Here is a 24,066-nt window from a genome sequence, read left to right on the forward strand (position 1 = left end):
ATTTGTTAATACAGCAAAAGAGGATAGTATACGTGCCTATGCGGACCTGTAGCTAATGAAGCCTAATAAATGATGGCAAAAAGAAGGTCAACAAGGGATAAAATACATGTATGTACTGCCTGGGTTGCCTCTATGAGAGTATATGTGTGGCAATAATTATATGCAGATACCTGAATACAGTGATTATCTGTATATGCATGATAGCCTAATATACGCCATAGTGTGTATTACAGGATCAGTGCTGCAGGTAACATACAGCAATGTGCATAGACGCACAAAGAGGTACCAGGCCAATACCAGGCAAGAAAGTCAGTGATAGCTGTACAACATACCAGTGGACATGATGAGGATGTCTGGACCCGACGCGCGTTTCGGCAACTGCCTTCGTCCGGGGTATTACTGCAGTAATAAAGGCTTGAATTTCAGCACAAATAGAATTTATTTGTTCTTATATAGTATATGAGGGACCAGTTTATTTTGCTGCTCTAATACATTTATTTGCGCAGTTAAGTTTTGGAGCTGCCTCTCTCGTGTATTTAATAGAGTCTGTAAGTGTAGGGATTTTATCTTTTTTGCTAACAATACAATTTCTTTGTAATGTAAAGGCTGGCGTCAGTACCCGGTGAACCCAGGCAAATGTCGGGGTCCACTGCCCTTGGGGGGGGCCACACGGCCGCTCGGTGTTGCACGCTGCCATCATGGCTCCTCTAGGAGCACTATCCCCGGGGATTCAGCTCCTTGAGGGAGTCTCTGACATCCCTGCCCAAATATGGACAGTGACATCAGGGGCTCCCTGAAGAGCGGAATCCCCTTGGCCAGATCGTTGCCGACACTCTGGCCGGAGATTCCGCTCCTAGAGAGATCCCCTAACGTCCCTGTCCGGGACCGGAATCTCCAGCCAGAGCGTTGCCGACTACAAGGGGGGTGAGTGGCACTATCTACTAAGGGGTGTGTATGGCACTATCCACAGGAGGTGTGTATGGCACTATCTAAAGGGGGTGTGTGGCACTATCTACAGGGGGTGGGTGTGGCATTATCTACAGGGGGCTGTGTGGCACTATCTACAGAGGGCACTGTGGCATTATCTACTGAGGGCACTGAGGCATTATAAACAGAGGGCACTGTATATAGGGGGCACAAATGGGGGGCCTAACTTCTATATGGGGACATAAAGGGAGCCTAACTTTTATATGGGGCACAAACTGGGGTCCCAACTTCTAGATGGGTGTATAAACAGAGCCTAACTTCTATATGGGGCACAAACTGCCGTATTCTGACGTTTTACTGTCGCTGTGAGTTTCCCCACAAAGGGGCCCACTAAGTATGTGTCGCTCAAGGGCCCATATAATCCTGGAGCCGGCCCTGAGAGTAGTGAGACTATGAAACATGATGAATGACTTTAAAAGGAATCTGGATATCTTTCTGGAAAGATATCATCTTAGAAGTTATCTGTAGTAGATTTTTGAGATGAGTTGTTGATCTATGGATTAATTTTCTGACAATTTTCTGTACTCCTTAATGGCAATACAGACTCCTGCTACAGCATAATGTTCATTTGGACTGTGCCATTGCAAACTGCTGCTACAGCAAGTTTGTCAGGGATTCGTCTCGATCCACCACGGAGCTCCATCTGCCTGGCACTAATCAGTTTGTTCGGACCTGTGACATCCCGTTGCCAAGGCAGCGCCGCAGATCAATACTTTGCACTGTGCACAACTCGGCTGCAGAATCGATGCCGATCGCAAGAGGATGACGCCAAAAGCAGGAGACCTCAAAAGGCAATCTCTGCCAAGGCAATTCCACCAGGGGTGAATGCAGGGTTATTAAAAGTGGGGTTTCCAAATGCATACTTTTTAAACCTGCCCTCTTGTTTTGACGCTCTGAGTATTGGTCTGCATATATCCACCAGCCTAGCACTTTATATTACAAGCTCTAATATGAAAGGATAGGCTAGTGGATATGTGCTGACCACTATTCGTAGCGTAAAAACCAGCGTAGATAGTGCCACACTTAGTGTGCTATATAGATAGTGCCCCTTTAGCAGGTGTCACAGGGCCCCCTGTAGATAGTGACACACACTTCCCCCTGTAGATAGTGCCACAGTGCTTATTTAGATGGTGCCACAGTGCCCTGTAGATTGGGCCACAGTGCCCCTGTAGATAGTGCCACACACTACCCCTGTAGATAGTGCCACACACAGTGCCCATGTAGACAGTGCCACATTACCCCCTGTTCATAGCATCACAGTGGTCCCTGTATAGTGCCCACCACTGCCCCTTGTAGATGATGCCACACACAGTCCCCATGTAGATAATGGCACAGTCCCCATGTAGATAGGCACACAGGGCCCATTAAATAGTGTCAAAGTGCCCATGTAGATAGTGCCACTATGACCCCTGTAGATAGCGCCACAGTGTCATGTAAACAATGCCACATTGCCCCCTGTAATTAGTCTCCTGATTTTTGAGACCTGACGTTGCCCATCTGTTACCAACCCGGATCCGTTTGACCAACATTCTTATTATAGAAAACTGATAAATACACAGGACAAAATTGCATATGAAAATAATAAATTTACTTTATTGTGCATACATATGCATAAACCCCAGGACGAAGCTATTGAGCAAAACGTACATTGGGGTTCGGTGGTGGGCTGAGGTTGGTATATACTTACTCTGTTCTCTTGCTATATCTTCCCTTTCTCTGATTATTCTCCACTCTAGCTATGTATTGTTATAAAGCTATTTACCCTCTATTAGTGGGGTGATGGATCATCTGAACACTTGGGATAAAGTTTTCTTTCCTCTACTGTTTGTACCCATGTTATGTATATACCACCTCAGCCTTACCATTTGTATTTGATGGTTCTTTTCTTTTTCTTCCTTTATCAAGTTTGTATACATTTTATGAATATGTATGCACAATAAAGTAAATTTATAATTTTCATATACAATTTTGTCCTGTGTATTTATCAGTTTTCTATATTCTATTGTCACATAGGACATGAGTACTGTTGACACCAATATGTCTATTGTCACGATGCGAGGTGTGGACCCACTGGCCCGTACCGCGTAGCAGGATGGCAGCTGGCCAAACAGGTAAGTATAGAGTTCAATTAGTTCAGCGAGGGTACCTGGGGCAATCGTAGGCAGCAGCGAGGCAGGCACGTCCAGGACCAAGCGGCGGCAAGTCATCAGGTGAGGCATAGCAGATCAAGCGTAGGCTGTAGCACAGCATAGCAAATAGCACAGCACGGCAATAGCACTAGGTAGCACGGAAACAGGATACGGGATACGGGATACAGGAGCAAGGTACACTGGGAAATTGGAAGACACTGGGAGACCATAAGCACGACAAACAATGGGTAACGAACAACGCTCTGGCAAAGAGCAAGTAGACAGAGCCCCTTTTTATAGCCCAGGGCATCCTGGGCTAGATTGCAGAGTTCCTGCAAAAATGCGCGCACTGGCCCTTTAAGGCCGTGCACGCTCGCCTGCCGGAGACACTCTGAGTCCGGAAGTGAGTGTCGGCGCCTGACAGGAGGACGACGCTGCAATGAGGTAAGCTGTCCATGGCCACGCCCGTCGGGGTTAACGACAGAACGACGGACCGTGGCCAAAGACGTTACAGTATCCCCCCTCTTACGCCCCCTCTTCTTGGGACCAGAGCCGGAGAGAAACTTCCTCACGAGTACAGGAGCATCGATGTTCTCCTCTGGCTCCCAAGACCTCTCTTCTGGACCAAACCCCCTCCAATCCACTAAATAAAATGTCCTTCCTCCCACCTTCTCCCACTGTGGAGCTAGGATTCCTGGAGTAGTGGTTCAGGACCACGGGTTTCAGCAGGGAGATGTGGAAGGAATTAGGAATCCTGAGGGTAGGGGGGAGCCGCAGCTTGTAGGGTACCGGGTTGATCTGTAGCAGGATTTCGAAGGGGCCAAGGAACCTAGGAGCAAATTTGCACGACGGCACCTTCAGCCGGATATTCCTAGAAGACAGCCAGACTTTAGTCCCTGGAAGGAACTGCGGAGGCGCCCGTCTTCTTGTATCTGCCTTTCTCTTTATGCGGTCCACTGCCAACAGGATAGAAGATCGGGTCTGTTGCCATATCTGTAGAAAGTCGCTGAAGGTTGAATCGGCTGCAGGCACCTGGGACATTGTAGAAACAGGAAGAGGTATACGAGGATGTTGACCGTAGACGATGAAGAATCGACTGGAAGTGGTCGACTCACTCGTGTGGTTGTTATAGGAGAACTCTGCCCACTGGAGCAACTGCACCCAATCATCATGGCGCCTGGAAACAAAGTGACGTAGATAGTTCTCCATAATCTCTTTAACTCTCTCGACTTGCCCATTGGACTGGGGATGACAGGCCGAAGGGAAGTCCAATTTTACACCGAGGAGGCCGCAGAGTGCTCTCCAAAATTTTGAGGTGAACTGGACCCCTCGGTCCGAGACAATATGCAGGGGCAAGCCGTGCAGACAGAAGATGTGCTGTATGAAGAGGTCAGCCAATCACATAGCAGGCGGCAGGGCGGTCAAGGGAATGAAGTGAGCCACTTTGGAAAATCGATCCACCACCACCCAGATCACACTGCAACTCGCAGAAGAAGGAAGATCCGTGAAAAAGTCCATAGTGACATGTTGCCACGGAATAACGGGCACAGGCAGTGGTTGGAGCAGGTCAGCAGGTCTGGAGTGAGCAACTTTATTTGCTTCACATACTGTGCAAGAGGAGACAAAGTCCATAACATCTTTGGGTAGCGTGGGCCACCAGAACTGACTGGTGATTAGATGTTGGGTCTTACGGCACCCACGTGACCTGTCAGCTTAGAACTGTGACCCCAGCGAAGAATTCTTCCTCGGTCAGCCAGACGTACAAAAGTCCTACCCAGAGGAATGTCTCTAACTTGCAGGGGATTCACAGAGAAGATGCAGGATGGGTCAATAATATTCTGTGGAGATTCCATGGCGTCTTCGGCTTCAAAAGATCTAGACAAGGCATCGGCCCCCACATTCTTGTCGGCGGGTCGGTAGTGGAGTTCGAACCGGAACCGAGCAAAGAACAACGACCACCTGGCTTGACGAGGATTCAACCGCTGGGCCGTCTGTAGGTAGGTCAAATTCTTGTGATCCGTGAAGATCAGGATAAGATGAACCACCCCTTCCAGTAGATGTCTCCACTCCTGCAGAGCCAGCTTGATGGCCAGTAATTCCCTGTCCCCAATCGAGTAGTTGCGCTCTGCGGAAGAAAACAGCTTGGAATAGTAGCCACATACCACAGCCTTGCCTTTCGATCTTTTCTGGAACAACAGTGCACCAGCACCCACCGAGGAAGCGTCCACCTCTAACGAAAACTGTAGGGATACATCCGCATGGTGCAGAATGGAGGCAGACGTTAAGGCTTTCTTTAAGGATTCAAGTGCGGCTTCAGCCTCCGGAGTCCACATCTTGGCATTTATACCCTTCTTAGTGAGGGTGGAGATAGGAGCTGACAAAGATGAGAACTTGGGGATGAAGAGTCGGTAAAAGTTGGCGAATCCTAGGAAGCGTTGTATGGCCCATAAGCCTTGGGGGCGTGGCCACTCCAGGACAGCCTTTACCTTCTGGAGGTCCATCTTGAGGCCCTGATCTGAGATAATATTGCCCAGGAAGGATAGAGACTTCTTCTCAAAAACACACTTCTCCAACTTGGCGTAAAGGCGATTCTCTCTAAGGGTATGTTCACACGTAGTCAACAAAAACGTCTGAAAATCCAGAGCTGTTTTCAAGGGAAAACAGACCCTGCTTTTCAGACGTTTTTTTACCAACTCGCATTTTTCGCTGCGTTTTTCACGCCGTTTTCGCTGCGTTTTTTACGTCCGTTTTTGGAGCTGTTTTCATTGGAGTCTATGAGAAAACAGCTCCAAAAACGTCCAAAGAAGTGTCCTGCACTTCTTTTGACGAGGCTGTATTTTTACGCGTCGTCGTTTGACAGCTGTCAAACGACGATGCGTAAATAACAGGTCGTCTGCACAGTACGTCGGCAAACCCATTCAAATGAATGGGCAGATGTTTGCCGACGTATTGGAGCCGTATTTTCAGACGTAAAACGAGGCATAATACGCCTCGTATACGTCTGAAATTTGGCCGTGTGAACATACCCTTAGATGGAGCAACACCTGGCGGACATGACTTTGATGAGTTACTGGATCTGGGGAAAAAATCAAAATGTCATCGAGATACACCACAACACAAACATAAAGGAGATCACGAAAAATGTCATTGACAAATTCTTGAAATACTGCGGGGGCGTTACACAGGCCAAAGGGCATAACTAAGTACGTAGTGCCCATCACGAGTATTAAAGGCAGTCTTCCATTCGTCACCTCGACTAATCCGAATCAGATTATAGGCAGGTCCAGTTTAGAATTTTTTTTCGCCCCCCCCCCGTATGCGATCAAACAGTTCAGAAATCAAAGGCAGAGGGTACCTGTTCTTCACCGTGATCTGGTTTAGGCCTCGGTAGTCATCTGTTTAATGTAGGCCGACATGGATTGGGTCTCTGGCAGGGAGAGAGGGTACACTCTACCACGCGGAGGAGACAATTCAGGAACCAGGTCGATCGGACTGTCATATGCCCGGTGTGGCGGCAAGGTCTTGGCCTCCTTTTTATTGAAGACATCGCCGAACATGGAGAAACAGGGAGGCAAACCTGTCAAAGACTGAAGAGGAGCAGGCTGTGGCGACTGGATATGAACCAGACAGCGGTCAAGACACTTCGGGCCCCACTGGAGAACCTCTCCAGAGTTCCAATCCAGGACGGCAAACACAGCAGCACGGGGTTGACGGTCTTGGACAGGACGAACAGGGAGATGAGTTCAGCATGAAGGGCTCCCACTTGGAGTCTCAATGGCTTGGTTACAGACACAACTGGGCAGTCCATCCACCGAGGCAACGATCTGCGGCCTTTCAAGCGGGATAGTAGGCAACTGTAGGAGATCCACAAGATCCTGGCGACGAAGTTGACTGCAGAGCCGGAGTCCAGATATGCGGAGACCGGATGGGACCTCTCGCCAGCAATGTTGGTTATGGGAATGAATAGTTTGGAAGAGAGTTCTTGATTCAATGTGTTGACGCCCAGGGTTGTCTCTCCAACCAAACCTAGGTGCTTGGGTTTTCGACTTGTGAGGGCACAGACGCACGACATTGCCAGCGAGGCCACAATATAAGCAAAGTCCAGAGGTGCGCCTGCGCTGTTTCTCCTGGACCGATAATTTTAGTCGGTCTACTTGCATCGGGACCTCGGGCAAAGCAATAGAAGCAGGCAAGAGGGGTTGCTGAAAGTTGGGTGCCAGTCTAGGGCGCCGACGCTCCTGACGAACCTCGTGAGATCTTTCCCTCAGCCTTATGTCTACCCGAGTGGCAAGCAGAATCAAGTCGTCCAAGGCAGAAGGCAGGTCTCGAGCAGCCAGTTCATCCTTGATCTCGGACGACAGGCCATGCCAATAGGATGCCACGAAGGCCTCATTGTTCCAGGATAGCTCTCCTGCCAGAGTCCGGAACTGGATCGTATACTCGCCCACGGAGGTGTCCTCTTGGCGAAGGTTAAAGATGGCAGTGGCGACCGATGAGACTCGCCCAGGCTCCTCAAAAACAGTTCGTAATATTCGCACAAACTCCTGGAAATCTCGGATCCCTGACGTTCCCAGATAGGATTAGCCCATGCCAGGGCCTTGCCAGTCAGGAGGGAGATGATGAATGCGATCTTGGCTCCATCTGACGGAAATGCTCGAGAGTGCAGGGTAAAATGAATGTGGCATTGGTTGAGAAACCCCCGACAAGCACTGGCGTCTCCATCAAACCTAGAGGGCAATGGTAGCGAGAACCGAGGATCCGTACAGGAACTGCCAGGAGGAGTAACAGGAGGGTCGGCTTGAAGAACTTGCATAGAGGCAGGAAGAGAAGCAACAAGCGTCCCTAGCTGCTGCGCCATAGAGTCCACTGCCACGAGGAGCTGATCCTGCCTAGCTCGGAGATCCAGCAGATCCGCCTGCATGGCTTGGGAGGGTGCCAAGCCCTTGAATTGACCAGCGGAGTCCATGGCCAGAGCGTACGGTCACAATGCGGGGTGTGGACCACTAGGCCGTAGCGGGATGGCAGCTGGCCAAACAGGTAAGTATAGAGTTCAATTAGTTCAGCGAGGGTACCTGAGGCAATCGTAGGCAGTAGCGAGGCAGGCACGTCCAGGACCAGGCGGCGGGAAGTCGTCAGGTGAGACGTAGCAGATCAAGCGTAGGCTGTAGCACAGCATGGCAAATAGCACAGCACGGCAATAGCACTAGGTAGCACGGAAACAGGATACGGGATACAGGAGCAAGGTACACAGGGAAACTGGAAGACACTGGGAGACCATAAGCACGACAAACAATGGATAACGAACAACGCTCTGGCAAAGAGCAAGGAGACAGAGCCCCTTTTATAGCCCAGGGCATCCTGGGCTAGATTGTAGAGTTCCTGCAAAAATGCACGCACTGGCGCACTGGCGTTACATCTATCATCTACAGCCTGACTATTTTTTGATCACTATCCTGAGGATTGCTATGTGGGCATCTTACCACCAAAGTTCATGCCTTCTTGACAGCGTAAAGTGTGAAGAATGGGCAATTCCTTAGACTCCGCACCATTGGTTAGCCTGTGCCAATTCAATAACGGTCTCTGTCATTCATCTTTCTAGTCTGCTACAAAATTCCTCCTGCATTGGAGCGCAACTCCTTGTCCAATAAGTTGCACGGTGTCACTTAATTCAGTTCTCGCTATGCTTCGCTGCTCAGCATCACCGCTCCTCAGCCATTACCCAAGTTTCGACTACACAAGCTGAGAACCAGCATCCAGTTACGCTCTTAGGCTAATTGTTGAAAATGGAACCATACATTTTTATATATATATATATGTGGATACATAGTTTGTCTTTTTTTTCTTTGCTTTGTAAGTCAATAACTAGGCAATGAAAGAATGTGTTTGCAAACCACAACGTAAGACTTTCACACATCACTTTTAGCAAAATATTAAACTTTGCAGGATATTCCGAATAGAAAAACGGCACTTAAAAGTTCAAATAATAATACCCTGCAAATCCTTTAAGTGGAACCCACAGGATATCACATTCAGGATTGAGGTTTTTGGGGCATGTTAAAGTACTCACACATGTTTAAAAGTAATATTTTTGAGATTGGTTATAATAGCCTTCAGGCTACTTACAATACAAATCAGTAGTTTTCTGGAAATTGTTCAGAGACAACTGAACATAATTAAATTTAATAACATCTGGCTGCTAATATAAAAGCATTCGCAAAGCCACTACTCTAAAATATTGTATTGAGTTTAAATTCTGTTTTTTCGTTGCAACCAGTGGGTTTAGCAACAGCAAGAGGCTTCACATCTGACCTTCTGAGACATCAATACAGTAAATATTTGGATTTCATGGATTAATTAAAATCCCTAAATTAAATTACAGTCCACAGTGGATATAAAAAAAAACCTTCTTGCATTTGCTTCTAGCCGTGTCACCATATTTTACGTAAAAGCACACATCTGTGGGTACATGTCCCATCTGTAAAACAGATGCATTTTTTTTTCTAAAGTGGAAGTCCATAATGTCTCACAGGTCCTTATATTTATATATGTCTAATTCCATCCTCACTTCAACTGACAGGCATCAGCACTGAATAATAACTCAAGTTTTCTTTAGTGTTCTCAGTGGTCCTAGAGACTGTAGGAACAGTTTAATGGCAGTATTTTTGATCTCATCCGTAAATGACTACAGAAAAAAAAAAAAATCTGTATTTGGTTGCTCGGCTGAGAGACTGGTATTATAAACTACAGTATAGCCTTACAGCTCCATCTCATCATTTGCGCTTTTCCTCTTAATATATCCATTATGTGATCATCGGATTTAAGGGCATTTTGGTAATGGATCAATTTATGAGGAAGGTTTTACAATTTGGTTGCTCTGGTGGTGGGGGATTGTTATTCATTATTATACCCTTATATACAATGATCAGTTACTTTAATGCCCTGCTCATCATTTTTGCTTTTCTTTTTACTATATTAATTGTATGATCATCAGATTTAAAGGCTATTTGGGTAATGGATCAATTATGAGCAAGCTTTTACATTTTGGTCAATCATGTAAGGGATTAATATTAATAATTATAGCCTAACAGCTTCTAGCGATCATTTGTGTTTTTTATTTATCTGTTTTTTATCTGTTCATTGTATGATCTTCAGGAAAAATGGCCATTTGGGTAATGGGTCAATTAACCAGAATGCTTTTACAGTTTGGTTGCTTTGGTTGCTTGTTGCCTAACAGCTCCATCATTTGTGTGTTTTTTTTATATGACCATATTTTAAAGTCCATTTGGAAAGTAAGTCCCTTTAGGAGGGACCACACGTTTTTGTTCTGTTGTAGAATTTTACAATGATTTTTGGAACTATTGCCTCGATCTCCCATTTGTACTTATGACATGGGATATCGAACTGTGTCTAAGCATGCATCATCACCTTGATAAATACTGTGCAGCTGTTTCCCTTATTACTGCATCTTAAAGGTTATGTACACCTTTACAACCAATTCATTATTACTCCACTGCATCAAAAATAAATTAAAACCAATTTTGTGAAAAAAAAGCAGACCTATGTGCCTCCATGATTACAGACTACAAACCCTTTATGTAGTCTGACCTTGTTCAAAAGTGTCTTTTGTTATTCAATTTACAAGTTTCTGAAATGTAAAAGTTCAGGGTTGGAGTATCACTTCACACTATCGAACCCAATGCCCCAACCTATTGAGCTGGATCCAGCAACACAGCTGGAAAAAAAAGATTTGCAAACCATACTTGCAAGACTTGCACTGACCATCTCTGAGCATCTGAAATAGCTGCTGGCAGAAAGACCTTATTTCTGGCTCTGTCTGAATTGAGAGTGCAGACTTAACTGCTACGTTAACCACTGCCATGTGACATTCCAGATACCAGAAGGTACAGTACAGTAAGTTTAACTACTTACATATGTCCAAATGTATTTTAATCATTCATGACAATTAGTGGTGTGGGCAATAAAAAACCCAAAAAAACATAAAAACATTTAACGTGTATGAGAAGTTGCAGGAATCAATCAGAAACACAAGACAAGGATAAAATTGGTTACCATTGTTTTCATGTAGATATGAGGATTATTGATAACTTCTCCGCCATTATTCAAAACTAGTTTACTCATAGATACACTCACCTGAACAGTTTCTTCTCTTCCAGAGTATTTTCCAATTTGTGTTTGCCCACTAATATATATGCCTATAACAGGTAGTAGTCGTTTTGTCTCCATTTCTTGGTCATCAATATACAATGTTGCATCCTCTTCTGTTATTAAAAGTCTTATTTGGTGCCAACTTTCATCAAATAATTTCTATTATAAAAGGAAAAAAATCCTTGTTTCAAATTCTAATACATTTAATTGTGATAAAAAGGTTTATCAGAAATGTAACACATTTATATATTTTAAAAAGAAGAATTTCATATTTCTTAATATTATTATTTATTTTTTTTAAATTGGTTTATATCTTATAACTTTTGATATTGATGGGATTTTTGCTAACAATACTGTTCATCACCAACTGGATAATGAAGATGATAGAGGCTTTAGAATGTTTCCGTTTTTATATTGGTTTTGTATAGAAAACGATTAGAATGTTCCACAGAGCTGTATTCACAAGACTGTTAGCTGTTATTGACAGTTTGTAACAAGCTTGTTAATAGACTCTCCCATACAGCTTAGCGTGATTCCTAAGGGCTCTTACACACGACCGTAGTTTTTTGTCTGTGTGCTATCTGCAATTTTGGGATAGAACACCGACACATTTATTTCTATGGCTCCATGCACACGACCGACAGGTTCACAGATACATGTGGGGTCGTGAATCCAGGCTGCAAAATCTCAGGACATGTCATTTTACAGCCAAACTTGTGACATCTATGTTTTCTGTTGCGGATCCTAATGACACACACAACAAAAGTTTTTTTGCGGACAAATGCTTTTGGGGTCCTGCTTTGCAGCCAGCAATACCACTACGGTTGTGTGCATTAGGCCTAAGGCTAAGTTCACACTATCGTTGTCTCCTATTTAGGTATTTTCCGTTAGAGGAAGAGATGACCAAAAATCCAAATGGATAGCATCGCTTCCGATTGACTTACCATTGATTTCAACGATAATTCTTTTGTTTCAATTGAATCAGCTTGCCTCCATTAGCTAGGTTTCCGTTTTGTTCATGGAAGCAAAACATGCATTTACAATACTGTTAGCTGTTATCGGAAGCTTGTAAGGTTGCAAAATTTCTTACATTTAAATTTTAGATGCTTTGTAAAAATAAAAAAAATTGTTGTGAAGGTAGAGATAGCCTTTAAGATGATTTTAAGACTGAGCAAGAATGTAGTCTAATATCACTTTTACAAATATTATATGCATTCACAAATTAAGGTGCAATTTTTAAAATACGCAGACGTTGCTTTAGATTGCAAAAATGGGTTAGCTTTTTTTCCAGAAATAACGCCACTCCTGTTCATAGACTGTGACTGGTGCTTGTTGCTCAGCCCCATCTAGGTGAATAGGACTGAGCTGCAAAAAAAAAAATAGGACCATTTTTCCAATCTCATAGAACCTCTATAAGTATATGTTCAATCAGGAAACATATTGTATGTTCTGACAGCAAGACTAAAAAATAATATGAATAATAATAAGAATATTAATCGTAATAATAAATCTTTTGGTATTTGGTACCTTTACTCCAGGTGTAACAAACGTAACAACTTGGGTATCATTTATTTGGCTGCTAGTTGTAAAGGACAATGTTTTGTCTTCTCCATTCAGTGAAACAGCAGTTTGCACTACACCATCAAGTGCAACTATTCTCCACAAATCCCATTTCTTCTTAATTTTAAATCGCTGAGTGGACACGAAGACGTAAGATGGGGGAAGACCTTCTGGAAAAACGTTCCTACGAAACAAAACAGATCCATGATGTTCTAACTCATTCAATATAATGTTGGGGAAATCCACGGAAATAAACAGCTGTTATTCAATACTGATTAGTTAACAAAACCAATACAACAATTATTTTACTTAAAATAATATATTGTACATATATTAGCTGTATTTTTAGTAGTAGTATAACAGAAAGATAAAGATAGACAGACAGATAGATAGATAGATAGATAGATAGATAGATAGATAGATAGATAGATAGATAGATAGATAGATAGATAGATAGATAGATAGATAGATAGATAGATAGATAGATAGATAGATGATAGATAGATAGATAGATAGATAGATAGATAGATAGATAGATAGATAGATAGATAGATAGATAGATAGATAGATAGATAGACAGATAGATGATAGATAGATAGATAGATAGATAGATAGATAGATAGATAGATAGATAGATAGATAGATAGATAGATAGATAGATAGATAGATAGATAGATAGATAGATAGATAAATAGATAGATACCTTGTGAATTCTGTAAGATCAATTTGTGATGTCACTTCATAAGCTTTAGTTGTAGGGATGGAACCTTTAACTTGTTTGGCATTTTTCTTATTCATCCCCAAACCTAAAAGTATGTCAAAACCTTTTTCATCTCGAGCTGCCACTGGAATTCTTGTTGGACAAACAGATTCTGTAGTGCAAACAGAAAATCGTTTACAATAACTAATAACAGTACAAAAATAATGAATGTTCTAGTTTTCTGAGGACATGTGTACACATGGTGTTTTCTTTAGCTTGACTCAACAGATAAGACTTCGTTCACATCTGCGTCGGGTTTCCGTTCATGGGTTCCGTCAGACCTTTCTGTCAGGGGAACCCATGAATGCAAACCAAATGGAAACCATAGCTTTCCGTATGCACTATAATTGATTTCAATAGTAATACTTCCGTTGCTAATGGTTTCCATTTGTCTCTGTTCAGTAAGGTTTGTTATTTTGGCGGAATCAATAGCGTAGTCGACTAACACGGTTATATTGTGTGTGTGTGTGTGTGTGTGTGTGTGTGTGTGTGTATACAGTATATATGTATAAAATATGCTGAAAAATAAGATAGTGTTAATCTGCCCCCAGACATCTTAAAGAAGAAAAGTGGATCTGATAATATTAAATAAATATATATATATATATATATACTGGTACCTACAGTTTTACTTGATTTCACTACTGAAACTAAGTACAGTAAAAAATAGTGTAGCACCATGTTAGCCAGAAACAATATGTAATGTCAAATACTTTTGTGTCAAAAAAGACAAAAGTATAGTAAGTATGATACCAGTAAGCCAATAAAGGTATCATACCTACTATACTTTTGTCTTTTTTGACCAAAAAAAATATTTGACATTACTGAAACTAGAAAGAGAGGAGTTACGTCCTTGAAAGATGGGGCACAGATTTGCTTTTTTAATCAGTATGGTCAATATACTGTACCAGCAATACTTACCTGCATACAATGAAAAAGTGTTGGAGCAAAGTATTCTGCTTTTGCTGCAATTGGCATCTTGTTAGGGCCCATAAACAAAGTTCTTACCTCCAATTTAATAAAATACATTATAATGTGCACTGTTAGGCCCCATGCACACGAATGTATTCATTTCAATAGGCTCATGCGCACGACCGTGGTTTCCATAGGTCGTGCATTGCCTGGGAGCCTTGACAGCAAAAAGATAGAACATGTCTTATTACGGCCGCATTTTGTGGTCCAGGATCGTTGAAATTATTGCACACGGCAATGTGAACAGCCCGTGAGTTGCGGGCGGCCGCGGGTAACACTCTGCAGCTGTCCGAGCCGCAAATCACGGCCCGTGCTCACCACTACGTTCGTGTGCATGAGGCCTTATACAAAACACGTAGTTAGCCTGGCAGAGTATATAACCAATGAGTATCTATGATATGAAAGGCTGGTGGCAAAGTATGAAGTATTTCCAAATGAAAATGCCAACTTTACAGCAAAATCAAATCTCCACTAGAATAAATCAAATCTCCACTAGTCAATAAAAAGGCATTTTAGATTAGCATCCATTTTATGAGGCTGTGTGTATCCGAGCAAATACAGATGTGTCCTACCTGACTTTTCCTCATATCTTAACAGATGTGTGGTGTGGAATGACCAGCTTTGAAAAAAATGTTGCTTTTTCGATACTCTGTCACTCTGTCTATGCTCTATGTGTCTATGTATGGCCACCCAGTGGTTAAGCAGTGAATTGCAGTCTTTCAAGCGTTTTGCTAACATGTTGCGTTATTGCATTTCATTTGTTTATGAGAAATTGGAGTCCTTAAGCAAATTCAAGCAAAGGTAAGGGTGGACACATCTGTAGTTCAGTGTAAAATATACTGTAATGTCCCCATAAACTTCTATGGGCCAGATGTATGCCAAAAGAGTGTCCTAGCTGGTTTACATCTGGATAATTTGTATTAACTGCACTGAAAAGTGTAGGTCTACCTAATAATGTGGACCTAAAAGGTATGCCTGTTTTTATGGTGGAAGTCAACAGCGGATATGTGCAACTAAATAGGCACATAGTAGCAAATGCCCGTAATACACAGTATAAACAGATGTAGCCGTCTTTATCTTGACTTTTAACGCATTAAGTAAACAGTGTCAAGAAACTTTAACTTGGCTTTTCCAATGGACTTTGTTGTGTGATATCACTCTGCACCAAGTTATCGGAGTCAAGATAAAGATGGCTTCATCTGTATGTATTTTTAAATATATAAAATTCAAATGTACTGTTGTTTGTGAACGTGATGTGCAAGAACACCTAGCTGTTTAATCCTCTAAAGACAAATCAGAGAATAAGTGAATAATGCAACTACACAGTAAAAATATCAGAAAAGCTAAATAATGAACAGAAGTCAGATATTCAGTTATTCTTTAGATAAACCTTTCACATATGATGTATAAGGGCATCTTGAGCTAATAGGGGCAAGTCTGCTGATCAGGAGCCACCCCTATAGGTTAGACCTGTCTTTAAATTACCTTCGATGTCTCTTAAAAAATATAGACGTTTAATGGTTTTATTTGGTGTTGTGTAATACTTTATCTTTACTTCAAAATAAGCAATAACGCAACAGATCCCTAGTGATAGAACTACCCATTTGACATCCCCTCATCAGCTTGTCATTGTGGACTCGACATACGAATTGAACAGGTTTAACTGAGCTAGAAAGCTTAACCACTATTTTATTCCAGTCGCAGAATCATAAACTCTACTACTACTACTTATAAAACATAACATTTTAATAGCGAGTGAGTAGAAGAGAAATAATTGTAGGAGTTACATCAGTTATAGCTTTAAATTGATAATGATGGATCTATCACTATAAAATGTTACTGGCATCAAGCATCATTTTACTTACAATCATATTGTATAATTTTTAGCCCTTGCTAGATTTCCCATGAAAATCTGTTTTAGGCTTCGTTCACATCTGCGTCGGGACTCCGTTAATGGATTCCGTCTGAGCTTTCCGTCTGGGCAATACAAGAACGGAATACTATTTGAAACAAATGGAAACCATAGATTTCGGTTTGCATCACCATTGTTTTCAATGGTAACGGATCAAATTTTCAGTTTGTCACCGTTGTTTAAGGGTTTTCGTCCAGTGGCATAACTACCGCTGTAGCAGCTGTAGCGGGCGCTATGGGGTCCGTGGCTTGAGGGGGCCCGTGCCATCCGTCGACACGCCCCCCATATGCCCAGTGGCGCCGCTAGCAGCCGTTATGGCTGCTACAGCGGTAGCGATGCTACTAAGGGGCCCGTGCCACCGAGCCTCTAACATTTATGGACCGGGTGGCATGGGCCCTCTCCAGGGGGCTCCGGTTCTAGTGATAGCTACCTCCTCTTGCAGTAACTGTACCTGCGTCTATAGCACGCAGGTACAAATACATGCATATCGTTGTACTACTTGGGGGGCTGTGTGGCACTATATACAAGGGGGGGCTGTGTGGCACTATACACAAGGAGGAGCTGTGTGGTACTATACACATGGGGAAGCTGTGTAGCACTATATACAAGGGGCTGTGTGGCACTACTAAGGGGCTCTGTGTGGCACTCTCTACTAGGGGGCTGTATGGCACTATTTACAAGGGGAGGGCTGTGGCTCTAGCTACAGGGGACTGTGTGGGGCACAATCTACAGGGGTCTGTGTGTGGCACTATCTACTAAAGGGGGCTATGTGGCACTATCCACTAAGGGGGATTTGTGGCACTACATACAAGGGGGGCTGTGTTGCCCTATATACAGTGGGATCTGTATAGCGCTATATACTGGGGGGCTTTACGGCGATATATACAGGGGACTGTATGGCACTATCTACAAGGGGGAGGTGGGGGGCACTATCTACAAGTGGGGTGTGACACTGCCTATGGGCGTGGCTGTATAGCACTGTCTACAGTGTGGCTGTATGGTACAATCTACAGGGGGCACTATCTATAAATGGAGCTGCTTGTGGCACCTGGGGGGGGCCAGTCAAGAGTTTGCTATGGGGCCCAGTCTCTCCTAGATACGCCCCTAGTTCCGTCATTTTGACGGAATCATTACCGTAATCGGCTGCGCTATTCATTCTGTTGAAACAACGGAACCCTTACACAATGGTGACAAACGGAAACCATTTGCACCTCATCCGTCACCATTGAAATGAATGGTGATGCAAACGGAAACCTATAGTTTCCATTTGTTTCAGTTTGCATTCCGTTCATGGGTTCCCCTGACGGAAAGCTCAGATGGAACCCATGAACGGAGTCCCAACGCAGATGTGATTGAAGCCTTAGATTCTGCCAAAAATATGTTGCAGTTTTTTGTTTATTATCTAATTTGTAGCAAGAATATACCGTACATAAAGGAGGGGTGCTTCATTGTGATATCAAAATGGCCTCCTCTGAGAAAACATTATGAAACATTGACTGATACATCTTAGTTTAAATATCCATCAATGATATAAACTACATGCAATCCACAAAATGCATCATTCTATATTTAATAAACTTTCATACATATACATACCCAATGAATAAATATGACCAATACAGCTTATTAAAGTAATGTCACATCTTTGAGCATAATTGTAAAATGCATTTTGAAAGTGAACAGTCATTTCTCACACTCTGGATACAATGCCTTACAGGACCACATTTCTATAATCTAGACGGCTCATATATTTCTCCATCACAAAATTCAGTTTTTACTTTTGATAAACATTTCAAAGCACAAGCAGAATTTTAGTCTAAGCTTTTCCCCACATAGCAAGCCATGCACGTGTAATAATTCATTATTACACCCAGGTCAATTCCAACAATGCATGGTTTGGTAACAAAATTCCTGGCAACATCTCATTTTCAGGCAATGCAAGCAAAAATAATATGTAATTTCTACTTGACTTCATTAAAAGTAATATTTGTGCAACCTTTTAATGAAAATAGAAAAAAGAATTCAAAGCTTAGGAATGTACAGTAATGTACAGTACCGTAATGTACAGTAAAAGCTTTCTGTATAGGTTCTGGCTTGCAGGTTTCATACTAGTATGGTAAAAAGCATAGTTTTTTTTATCAAAAAATATCCTTACACATTTCATATGCTAATGAAGGTATTAGTATACCTTAGTTCTTAAGAGCAACGAAACGCACTACCACTTTTGTCATAAGCCCCTTTTCATAGAAAACAGAATCCCGCTGCCTTCAGGATCTGATGAAAAAGGAACAGGGAATTAATCCTGAACATGTGAAGCTCTAAACTAGACCTGTAGTGAAGTCAAATGGAACATGTCACCAGCATTTCACCTATTGAACCCTACTCACCCCTCGCTGCCCGCTGCTGTCAAAAGTTCATTGGCGTTATCCCCTCTTCCAAACTCCTCCTCTGACCGTAAATAACGATATGCAAACATTTTGCGCCTTTTACAGTAAAAATCTGGCAGTCTTGTTCGTTCCTCTTCTTATGCCCGCCCACCGCCGAAAACTGGCCCACCCTGAATTCTGTCAATCAAAAGTAAGCTGCCACTCAAAAGTAAGGAGGTGGAGTTAACTCGGAAAGGCTTGAGGAATGAAGCTATGACTCTTTTCGAACTAAGATATGAATCTTTTATGCTCATTACATAAAGTGCAGGAACACTAAATAACGGAGTACTAAAGGTATAGAGTCTATTTAGAAGATAATTATAGGTTACATAAAAATGATTTTACACCTACTTATTCAGGTATTACTGGTTTAATAGGTGAAATGCTGGTGACAGGTTCCCTTTAAAAGCTGTGGACACCTTTGCACTGATTTTTTTTTATTATTATTATTGTTCAATTGCTTCCTAAATGCTAAATAAAGCAACTTTCTAAATAGTCTTCATTAAAAATGTCCTACCATTTTGCTGCTGAAGTGTCTGTTTAGCTCTTTTACATAGCTGGATGTGGTACTGCTTCTGACATAGATTCGAGAGAACACTTTTACTGGCTGCTTTCGGCAGAGGGCTGACGCGAGCCTCCCATTACTTTGACAGGCACACAGACCATCCTATCAGAGTATCATAACAATGGCCAATAGAATCACTGGAAAACTGGCCAACCGATTAGAGTAGGGAGGTCGAGCCTCTCATAGTGTAATGGATAGCCGTATTGACCAATGAAAATTGCCTTTGTCAGTGGCCTATGGTGCGGTCTTACTGACGCATGCGCATATGAGGAATATCGCCGAGAGTATATGGAGTCTTAGCGCAGGCATATGGGAAAGTACCGGTGTTCCCAGCGCATACGCAGAGATTATTATTCCGCTACGGGGGAGATAACATGAGACAGTACAAGTGGCTAGTCGCACGGCATTAATGAGAATTAGGAAGTCCCAAAGACTTTCCTCTACTAAATGTATCATGCTAATTACCATGTTGGATAGCATTCATCAAAGGCACATGACCATAAATGATGGGTGTATATATCTGGAAAACAGAAAGAGACGTAGCTGTCAATTTGTCGTAATAAAAACTACAAAATGGTTCAATGAATGAAAAGATTATAAACAGTATATATTATTATTTTTCAAAGAGGCTAAGTCTCTCATGTATAGAGAGACCCCTCTGAATCAGAACACATTACTGGGGAAGATTGTGTCCATAATATTAGAATATATATTTTTATTACAAAACCCAAAAATAGTTTTAAGATTGTATACCATTAGTTAATCATCATAGAAAGGGTGTAATGGTGAAGCCTTCATTAAGTCCCATAAGACTCAGGGTGCCTAGCTTCCTCTTGCAAAAGTTAACAGTCAAGGTTCCCCGCTCGTGGAGCTCGTTTAATCTGGGTAATGCCCCAGAATGTTAATAGTCGAGTGTTTCCGCCATGGACAGATCGAACATGTCTTGATAAAGGAGTATCTTCTTTATTATTTATGGCAGAAAAATGTCTAGAGATTCTTCTTCTTAGTTCTTGAATCGTTTTGCCCACATATAGCTTGGGACATGGGCATTTCACCACATAGACAACTCCGCTGCTTTGCCAGTTTATGAATTGTTTAATCTGATAGATTTTGTTATCTAGAGGGTTACAGAAACTTTTGGTAGTAGGCATAGATGGACAGAAGGAGCATCTACCACAAGGGTGGGATCCAATGACTGACAATTTTAGCCAGCATTTAGGTACTGACAAGGGCTGGGAATAATGACTATGTACAAGGTAATCGCGTACGTTTTTACCGCTTCGATAGGTAATACTAGGGGTGATGGATATTTGGTCACGGAGATCAGAGTCTGCACGAAGGATAGGCCAGTATTTTTGTAGGATTTTTGTTATTTGATGGGAGCAAGCGTCAAAGGTGCCAATGCATCTGACAATCGATGGCGATTGTGCGGGCTTGAAACCAGCTTTAGTGTTGGAGTGACTCCTCTGATTGGCTTCACACAAGAGATCTCTTCTATCTGCCGCCCTGGCATAGACTGTGTAAACATTTTTTGGGATAGCCACAGGCAATGAATTTTGAAAACAGCCCATCACATTCGGTTTTAAAAGATGGTTCATCAGAGCAATTTCTTTTTTCTCTCAAGTATTGTCCTATTGGAATTCAAAGCTATTTGTGGCTTTGGGCTTCCGGGAGATATTGCTTTGGACACCACCTCTAGGGTCCAAGGAAATTTTGAGGTCAAGAAATATAATCTCTGTATAGTGAATTTCATAAGTGAATTTCATACCAATTTTGTTGCTATTGAGTATTGACATGAAGTCAGTGAATAAGGAACGGTCCCCATCCCAAAGAATCAAAATGTCATCAATATACCTACCCCAAAATAAAATGTGTCAGGTGAAGCAAAGTAAATCTTCAGAAAAAGTGATAGTGTCTTCCCACCACCCCAAAAATGAATTTGCGTAAGTAGGGGCACAAGCTGTGCCCATTGCTGTGCCTTTTAATTGATGGTAGAATTTTTGGGCAAAAATAAAATGATTATGAGTTAACAAAAAACAGAAAAGTGACAGCACAAATTTATTATGCATCTGAAATTGGGTGCCTTTAGTGCTCAAAAAATGAGTGCCAGCTGTAAGGCCAATTTCGTTTTGAATGTTGGTGTATAGTGACTCAACGTCAATACTAGCAATCATGGTGGTTTGCGTAACATGAATTTACTGGATCCTAGTGAGGGTGTCCTTGTTATCTTTCAAATAAGAAGGAAGGGTGTCACAAAGGGCGCAAGAATTTCGTCCACATAAAGACTAATTCCTGGTGTAAGGCTGTCGTTACCAGATACAATAGGCCTGCCAGGGACAGGGCGAGAGACTTTGTGGATTTTCGGTAGTGCAAAAAAGGTAGCAGTGGTCGGGCTTGGATTAAATAGAAACCTGAACTCATCCTGTGTAATGATATTTCGAGTTCTGGTGTAAAAAATGAGAGCACGTAATTCTTTTAAAAAACGAATCTGTGGGATTTCTGTCAAGGGTGGCATACATTGTGGTATCGTCAAGCAGCCTGCGAACCATATGGAGATAAACCTTCTCATCCATGACTACAATATTGTCACCCTTGTCAGATGGTTTCAAAACAAGATGTTCATTTCTACATAATTCCTCTAATGCCAATTTCTCTGTTTCACTTAAATTACTTGAGATCCTTGATTTATCTGGTTTAAGTTTTTTCAATTCAGCACTAACCATCTTGACAAAAGTATCGATATGAGCGTATGGTGAAAATGGAGGTGTTAGTTTATAATTAGGTCGTAGTGAGGAGAAAGGACCTTGCACACTGGTAGCCCCAGCCTCGTTTTCAAGCAGCACATTTTCAAGGTCTCTCAAGCCCTCGTCAGTACCTAAATGCTGGCTAAAATTGTCAGTGATTGGATCCCACCGATGTGGTAGATGCTTCTTCTGTTCATCTATGCCTACTACCAAAAGTTTCTGTAACCCTCTAGATAACAAAATCTAAGATTTTAAACGATTCAAGAACTAAGAAGAAGAATCTCTAGACATTTTTCTGCCATAAATAATAAAGAAGATACTCCTTTATCAAGACATTTTTGATCTGTCCATGGCGGAAACACTCGACTATTAACATACTGGGGCATTACCCAGATTAAACGAGCTCCACGAGCGGGGAACCTTGACCGTAAACTTTTGCAAGAGGAAGCTAGGTGGATTCACCGGCTAGGCACCCTGAGTCCCTTGGGACTTAATGAAGGCTTCACCATTGCAGCCTTTCTATGATGATTAACTAATGGTATACAATCTTAAAACTATTTTTGGGTTTTGTAGTAAAAATATATATTCTAATATTATGGACACAATCTTCCCCAGTAATGTGTTCTGATTCAGAGGGGTCTCTCTATACATGAGAGACTTAGCCTCTTTGAAATATAATAATATATACTGTTTATAATCTTTTCATTCATTGAACCATTCTGTAGTTTTTATTACGACAAATTGACAGCTACGTCTCTTTCTGTTTTACGGACATATACACCCATCATTTATGGTCATGTGCCTTTGATGGATGCTATCCAACTTGGTAATTAGCATGATATATTCAGTAGAGGAAAGTCTTTGGGACTTCCTAATTCTGATTAATACCATGCGAATAGTCACTTGTACTATCTCATGTTAGCTCCCCCATAGCGGAATAATAATCTCTGCGCATGCGCTGGGCACACCGGTACTTTCCCATATGCCTGAGCTAAGACTCCAGATATTCTCGGCGATATTCCTCATATGCGCATTAAGAACGCACCATAGGCCACTGACATAGCATTCTCATTGGTCAATACGGATGTCCATTACACTATGAGAGGCTCGACCTCCCTACTCTAATCGGATTGGCCAGTTTTCTAGTGATTCTATTGGCCATTGTTATGATACTCTGATAGGATGGTCTGAGTGCCTGTCAAAGTAATGGGAGGCTCGATCTTGCTGGCGGAATCTGATTGGCAGATTCTCCCCTTGCTGCATCCTTCCGGACTCTATTTCATTCCCGGAAATCAGGGGCGCGCTGTCAATAGCCCCAGTACACCTGAAGACGCCAATTGCGTGGCAAAACATGTTGGGGGGGCTTTGAATATACTTTTAACTGCGTGCTTTGCTGCTAGCTTTTCAATACACCTCTCATCGGGCTTGGCGTTCTGCAGCCGCCGGCCATCTTTAAGACTGTGCACCATACATTACGTGGGCTCTGTCCCACGGTGTTACTTTGCAGCAGCATGCACGCTCATTTTTAAACATATATGTGGTTCATCTGATTCGCTATAATAGCATAATAAAAGTTTCAAATCAATATTTAGTGATAGTTGGGAAATAGGGTTGTTTTTTTGCCACAAGCAAAGCTGTATATATGATGTTCTACTGCCAGCCAACTATCAGAGTCTCCTTCAGTCTTTTTGTCTTAGTTAAAAAATTACAACTTGTCCCACAAAAAACTAAACCTCATACGGCTATGTTGCGATTTTCAGTATATAAGCTGCTGTTAATTACAGCTTTTATTCCGCTCATGGATAAGCCACTGTGCCATTCTATTATGAGTTCACTTTTGCTCAT

The 24,066-nt window shown here is 42.3% G+C and overlaps 1 protein-coding gene across 1 annotated transcript in view; it reads right to left on the reverse strand.

Annotated features, from left to right (window-relative positions):
- The window catches only part of COL21A1 (collagen type XXI alpha 1 chain), a 384,255-nt gene that overhangs the window by 229,461 nt on the left and 130,728 nt on the right, over window positions 1-24,066 (reverse strand). Inside the window, exons 4-6 of the mRNA XM_075864141.1 lie at window positions 13,546-13,714; window positions 12,810-13,026; window positions 11,268-11,441 (exon numbers count right to left, since the gene is read on the reverse strand). Coding sequence (XP_075720256.1) covers window positions 11,268-11,441; window positions 12,810-13,026; window positions 13,546-13,714 — 560 coding nt within the window. The remainder of the gene's footprint in view (window positions 1-11,267; window positions 11,442-12,809; window positions 13,027-13,545; window positions 13,715-24,066) is intronic.

The sequence above is a fragment of the Rhinoderma darwinii genome, chromosome 4 (assembly GCF_050947455.1).
Source record: "Rhinoderma darwinii isolate aRhiDar2 chromosome 4, aRhiDar2.hap1, whole genome shotgun sequence".
Taxonomy (NCBI): domain Eukaryota; kingdom Metazoa; phylum Chordata; class Amphibia; order Anura; family Rhinodermatidae; genus Rhinoderma; species Rhinoderma darwinii.